This window comes from Diaphorina citri, unplaced genomic scaffold, assembly GCF_000475195.1.
Source record: "Diaphorina citri unplaced genomic scaffold, Diaci psyllid genome assembly version 1.1 scaffold873, whole genome shotgun sequence".
Classification (NCBI taxonomy): domain Eukaryota; kingdom Metazoa; phylum Arthropoda; class Insecta; order Hemiptera; family Psyllidae; genus Diaphorina; species Diaphorina citri.
The window spans coordinates 76,808-83,930 of record NW_007378305.1 but is presented as its reverse complement, the minus strand read 5'-3'; the positions used below and the strand labels follow the sequence as shown (position 1 = coordinate 83,930).

Below are 7,123 nucleotides of genomic sequence, written 5' to 3'. Positions count from 1 at the left end.
GAGAAACCTATACCTGAAACACAACAACGATAAAGTTAAGCAACGGTGCTCGTGGTTGGTAACCGGATGGGTGACCGTCTGGGAAATCGCGAGCTGCTGGCTTTTCCCGGCCCCACTCAGGCCAGGTGAGGTTCTAAGACGAGCCACTCGCTATCAGGTATATCTGATCAGGTTCGCTTGTCAGGTCTACCTGATCAGGTTCGCTCGTCAGGTCTACCTGATACCTACCGGATGAGCACACTCACTATCAGGTCGACCTGATACCTACCGGCTAGCCTAAGATGTATATGAGGAGGTAGATAGCTTGTCATCGAATGGTGGGTAAAACCTCTGTCACTAGAAGCCTTAGCAGTTATAAAGCGATGTTCAACACGTTAAAAAATCACTTGATTTCTCTATTTTCTTTTCGAAGAGGTTTGATAGGGAACTGTAACTGCTAAGGTCTTATCTTTCCGAAATCAAAGAGATAAGGAAGACAGGAGACGAGAACGCCAGCCGTTCCGAGAACGAACATCATTAGTTCAGGATTAAATCCGCCCCGGGCAAAGTCCGGGGACTCATGAATATTTTTTGAGTGGCTAACTTTAGATGAGAATCTGAAATTTAGGGTAGTATTTTATCTTTTAAAATTCCATTTTTCAAAGTAGTTGAAAAATTTAGGTCGGAGCCAGGTTCGGCCCAGGGGGCCCAACTTTAAAATCTTAAATAAGAACCCCCTACTTGTGATACACCATATCAAAGGTCTTAAAGAACGTAGTACTTTGGTACAAGTTTGAGCTCGATCCGACAATCAGGGCCGGAGTTATGGCCTATTTAAATTTCCATTTTTCCATGTTCTCCCGCCAATAGGAAATTCATATCGATTGGTGATTTGTGGTTCAAATAGGTCCCACCAATGGGTCATATTGAAATTCAGACCCAAAAATGAAATTTCGACTTTTGGCCCTGATGGCCTCCGGGGTAAAAATGGATGTTTCGAAAATTTTATTTTGGGAGCGAATTTCAATATGAATTATTGGTTGGACCTATTTGAAGCACAAATCACCAATTGATATGAATTATCCATTTTTGGTGCCCACAGGTGGTACAGGGGTGAGTTCAGATACTTGTGTGTGTTGAGGGGTGTGTTCATACTCGGGGTACAGATGTGGGTACTTGAGATGAAGGGCGTGCTCGATAATAGAGGCCACATCGATACCAGGGGGATATCGCATCAGATAGGACAGGCACTCGATGTGATCCGATGATAGAACTGAGGGAAACAAACAGATTTTTACTATCACTTCCGATTAATTCGGTTTAAATGGTACACTATTTATTATTATTTTAGCATGGAGCTACTAGTACGAAGAGCTACCTACTGCACCGCAGGCGAAATTTTTCAAAATAATATCTCCTCAGTATTTTTTGTAACGAACAGAAAAAAAAAGATTAATGTTTTGCTAGCTTCTGTACTTATTGGGTACCAGCGACTTCTTTGAGGTCTTGGATTCGACCTTAAGATCTAATATAATCTAACATCTGTGATCCGAGATCACCTTTCAGGGTTGAAGGTACCTTCTGTAGGTATTCTTAAAGTTTTGATCAAGTTTTCAAGAAGTATACAATTTTTTACTTTACTTATCCTATTTTTGACTGCACCGCAGGCGAAATTTTTCAAAATAATATCTCCTCAGTATTTTTTGTAACGAACAGAAAAAAAAGATTAATGTTTTGCTAGCTTCTGTACTTATTGGGTACCAGCGACTTCTTTGAGGTCTTGGATTCGACCTTCAGATCTAATATAATCTAACATCTGTGATCCGAGATCACCTTTCAGGGTTGGTTGAAGGTACCTTCTGTAGGTATTCTTAAAGTTTTGATCAAGTTTTCAATAAGTATACAATTTTTTTTTACTTTACTTATCCTATTTTTCGACTGAGAATCGAACCCGGGACCTTCTGCTCACTTACTCTGGTCTCGAATTGCAATGAGCATGGCTACAACAACATAGTTGACCAAGTCGAATGCCTCTGTCTCTTGAGATCCTTCAGCGAATATGACATCCCATAGAACCAGCAGATCCTGTAGGGAGAACTCCCGGCCGAATAGCAACCTGAGCCATCGACTGAAATAAAGAATACGAGATGACCTCAGTGATAAGCAGGGATCGTGAAATACGGCACTTATTTTTGCCAAAATATGGCTCTAAAAATACAATAACTTACCTACTTTATTTGGGTTGCCAATGCAACGTAGGACAAAAAAAAAACAATACCTATGACTCTAATAAAATGCTAAGATGTGGCGTTTTCTATGGATATATATATTTTATTTAATTTATACAAATCGAGGTCAAATATGACCTTTCATCGATCTTTTATAAGGCGTTTATCACATTACATTCTATAGGAAGGAAAGTAATATAATTCTGAAGAGGTTTGGTAGAGGCAACTGTAACAATGGAGGCCCAAAATCAAAGAGAGAAGGAGGACAGGATAGGAGAAAGTCAGTTGTTCCGAGAAGAGGTTTGGTAGAGGCAACTGTAACAATGGAGGCCCAAAATCAAAGAGAGAAGGAGGACAGGATAGGAGAAAGTCAGTTGTTCCGAAAACGAACCTTATCTGTTTAGGATAAAATTTGCCCCAGGCTCTACCTTCTAAGGTCCGCATTAACTAGGCTAGTACAGAGTGTTCTTTTTCAATTCTTACGACTTACATGCCAAATAGAGTAAGAGGTATCTTGAGGTTATACAACTGGTCGTGTAGTGCAGGGTCCGCGGGTTTGAGTATGTGCTCGTTAATATAATACAGCTGGGTTACCACGTGATTATCCGTGATGGAACTCTGTGAGAAATAAGAACGGAAAGGTTTAAATTAAAAGTTTTTATATTAAAAAAAGGTCCAACTTTCTCTGGGCCTTATTGGGCAAAACAGTTTTTTATAATGCTTAATGGTAATAAAAATCAGGCCCAAAAAGAATGACACATATCTTCATTATCTATAAATATATAAACGAGTTTTTGTGACGTCCTTCCAATACTTTTCAATTGAAATGAAAAGCTTTAAAGCTATCAAACTCGAAAGTGAAGAATGAAAGAGATAAATTTCATGGCTGCAATACAATGTAAAAATGAAAATCTCTACTGAAATCGCGAGTTGGTATTTTTTTCACTGTATCAGTATTTTTTCTACCTCAAACTCGATCGAAAGTGAAGAATGAAAGAGATAAATTTCATGGCTGCAATACAATGTAAAAATGAAAATCTCTACTGAAATCGCGAATTGGTATTATAATGCTTAATGGTAATAAAAATCAGGCCCAAAAAGAATGACACATATCTTCATTATCTATAAATATATAAACGAGTTTTTGTGAAGTCCTTCCAATACTTTTCAATTGAAATGAAAAGCTTTAAAGCTATCAAACTCGAAAGAAAGTGAAGTATGAAAGAGATAAATTTCATGGCTGCAATACAATGTAAAAATGAAAATCTCTACTGAAATCGCGAATTGGTATTGAACCCTAGTCAAATAGAAAATAAGGTAAGCCATTATCTAATTTGGGTGTCTAATATGAATCTAATTAATAATAATTGGTATTTTTTTCACTGTATCAGTATTTTTTCTACTGGGTATTGAGAAATCAGAAAGTAACTATTGAAAATGAAAAACTTACAAATGAAGAGGAGTTGGAGTTTGGAGCAAAGTAGCCAGAGCTGGTAGGAGTGGAGTCATTGATAAGATAGTAGTTCTCGATTGAGGACATCACCTTGCAGAATATGGTGCTGGAGACAAACATAAAAAGAGTTCATTTAGTAACGTTTGAAATCAATGAAAACGAGAGAATCTGAAAGGGTTTTTAGTCAACCTAGTTAGCTTGGTAACGAGGTTGACTAAAATGGTAGTTAGTTAGCTTGGTAACTAACTAGGTTGGCTAAAAACCTGCCCTGTAAGCACTAGGTCGCGGGTTTGATTCTCGCCCGAGGTTAACTTTATCCTAAACAGATTAGGTTCGTTCTCGGAACGGCTGGCTTTCTCCATCCTGTCTTCCTTCTCTCTTCGCTTTCAGGACAAGAAGACTTCAGCAGTTACTTACAGTTTCCTCTATCAAACCTTTTAATTTTTTATTATTCTTATTTTTCGACTGAGAATCGAACCCGGGACCTTCTGCTCACTTACTCTGGTCTCGAATTGCTTCAGTTGGACCAAATTATGGTCCCTTTGGAACAGCTCAAAATTCCATTGGATCAAGTAATACTCCTCATGGTAGGTCAATCGATCCAATTCAAAGTTCATCTGGGGGTCCCCCAGAATCGGTCACAGTAGGGTCCCCCATACATTTTTCTCTGAATGACCCTAGTATTCCCATGGAAAGTTCAGAAAGTTCGATTTCAATGAAGACCTCCACAATAGGGTCGTCTGACCTCAACCCTATTGGGAGAAAAGAACCTCTTACTTCTATTGACCCTGTTGGTACAGGAGAACCACTTAACCCCCTTGAGCCGAAGGAAAATCCGAGACTTATGGGATTAAGTGAACCCCTGGCCCCTATTGGGAGGCAATCTGATTGGTTGATTTCAAACTTATAGCCAATCAGATTAACCCGATGATTGATTAACATAAACCAAATTTAAACTTAGATTGTGCTCCTAACCATAAATAATACTAATATGTAGGTATTGACATGCGTGCAACTCCCAGCACACTTAATATCTAAGGAATTCGGGTGAAAGATTGTTCGTCACCCATCCACGCTCAACGTTGCCTAACATCATTGTATCGAGGTGCTACTTTCACATAACTTCAATCATTCATTGATATCCAGGTATGGAAAAAAATCGAATTTTTCGCCCCGACAGGCTTCGAACCCAGCACTTGGATATGACAAGCCATACTCAGGTTTTTAGTGACAGGAGTTTTACCTTCATTGAACGACAAGTCGTCACCCATCCACGCTCAACGTTGCCTAACATCATTGTGATGTATCGAGGTGCTACTTTCACATAACTTCAATCATTCATTGATATCTGGGTATGGAAAAAAAAATCGAATTTTTCGCGTCACCCATCCACGCTCAACGTTGCCTAACATCATTGTGATGTATCGAGGTGCTACTTTCACATAACTTCAATCATTCATTGATATCCAGGTATGGAAAAAAAATCGAATTTTTCCCCCCGACAGGCTTCGAACCCAGCACTTGGAGATGACAAGCCATACTCAGGTTTTTAGTGACAGGAGTTTTACCTTCATTGGACGACAAGCTACCCGCCTAATCAAAATACCCTCACACCTCAACTAGCCTGAGTAGATACTAGGAAAATCCAACAGCACTCTTTTGCACGGATGGTCACCCATCCAGATATTAACTACTTCATTGACTTCAGCGGGAACTAGTACAATGAACGTGCTATACTTACCGCTGGCAACCCAACTTAGAGCTACCCGCCTAATCAAAATACCCTCACACCTCAACTAGCCTGAGTAGATACTAGGAAAATCCAACAGCACTCTTTTGCACGGATGGTCACCCATCCAGATATTAACTACTTCATTGACTTCAGCGGGAACTAATACAATGAACGTGCTATACTTACCGCTGGCAAACGCCTTACAACCCCGCAAGGTTCAATCCAAACTCTCATCATTCACATGGTGCGGATAACTAGCGGGAAAATCCCCTCCACCTACCTCTCCGTCCATCTCCTTACAGCTAAACGTTTTCATGTCCACGTCCGATCTGGGTGGGGGCAAGTTCAGGGGCACATCCTCATCAGACTCCGAACAAGATTTCTTCTTGGCCCTCGGAAAAGAACCTAATTCTTTATTAGATTTGGCCGAAAAACCGGAATCTTTGTTAGACTTCGCGAAGGCCTGTGACTCTTCAACAGACTTGGCGGAAGCTTGTGACCCTGTGGCCTCCTTGGGGAACGCCCCGCCGGTTGGAGGTGTGGATGGGGGGAGAGGGGAGGAGGCCGGGGTGTGGAGGCGAGACTCGTTGGCCTCGGCCGCCATCTCCACCAGGGAGCGTGGAGGTGACAGGTGGCCCGCCTCCAGCATGGAACATACCTGGCGATAAGAGGAAATGGAAGATAAATTAGTTGATTTTTTATTGAGATGGGAGAGGGGAGGAGGCCGGGGTGTGGAGGCGAGACTCGTTGGCCTCGGCCGCCATCTCCACCAGGGAGCGTGGAGGTGACAGGTGGCCTGCCTCCAGCATAGAACACACCTGGCGATAAGAGGAAATGGAAGATAAATTAGTTGATTTTTTATTGAGATATGCAGTACACAATAAACTATTACACACTAAGGGTGGGTTTCACCAATATTTTTTCCGTCCTTAGAAGGCCTGTAAAGCTAACCGTCTGTTAAGTCCCATTTGATTTGTATAGGCTTAGCAGGGCTGTTGGGGGCTAAGAAGAAGATTGGTGAAATTCACCACAAGAGCTTCGAACATTCTGAAGCCAGCAGAGCGCGGCGATAGTTCCTAATGGATCACTAAAGATAAGCAACGTTGCGTGTGGTTGGTATCCGGATGGGTGACCATCTGGGCGCGTACTACTGGTTGCGAGCGTAGCAAAACAATATGGCCACCATGATATCCTGTATGTGCTCGTTGTTACGGAAGAAGTCCAAGCCTGGGAATGTACGGATCACGTCTTGTCGGATCACCGTCTTCAACTCGGTATCACAGAAATGCTTGTACCACACACTCTGTGACACAATACGGGGAGAAATAGGAGATTAACCCTTCAAGTCCTGGCGTTACATATACAGAGTGTTTATAAAGTCCGGGAAATCAGGCATGTAGGTACCTAGTGAATAAAAAGGTCTAGCCTGGGTCTCTAACAAATGTCTAGGCTTCTAGACCTGTTGAATTGGATCGTCCTTAACCACAATCAAATAAAATAAGGACTTCACTTTGTTATTTTGAACCAGCTTGAATCCTTTTGAAAAACCTTGACTAGGCTTGTTAAACTGGCAGTCATTCCCTAAAGTAGGAACACTAGGAACTTATTTAGGTTCTTTTGGAAGGGGGGCATGGTATTTGGAATTATAGAATTCTACTCTACCTGTCTGTAGCACATGTGTGGATATTTGCGAGCGTAGCAAAACAATATGGCCACCATGATATCCTGTAT

The 7,123-nt window shown here is 41.3% G+C and overlaps 1 protein-coding gene across 2 annotated transcripts; it reads right to left on the bottom strand.

Annotated features, from left to right (window-relative positions):
- Positions 1–5,059: 5,059 nt before the first annotated feature.
- Positions 5,060–6,047, bottom strand: LOC103512681. Of its 2 annotated transcripts, none has more exons than XM_026826088.1 (2): positions 5,575–6,047; positions 5,060–5,397 (listed from the first exon to the last, which is right to left on the bottom strand). In XM_026826088.1, the coding sequence occupies exon 1, from the start codon at positions 6,039–6,041 to the stop codon at positions 5,610–5,612; it is 432 nt and encodes a 143-aa protein (XP_026681889.1). In that variant the 5' UTR covers positions 6,042–6,047; the 3' UTR covers positions 5,060–5,397; positions 5,575–5,609. The 2 variants fall into 2 exon arrangements, with proteins under 2 accessions (XP_026681889.1, XP_017300986.1); XM_017445497.2 differs by having other exon boundaries at positions 5,060–5,420; positions 5,578–6,047.
- Between the last annotated feature and the right edge of the window lie 1,076 nt (positions 6,048–7,123).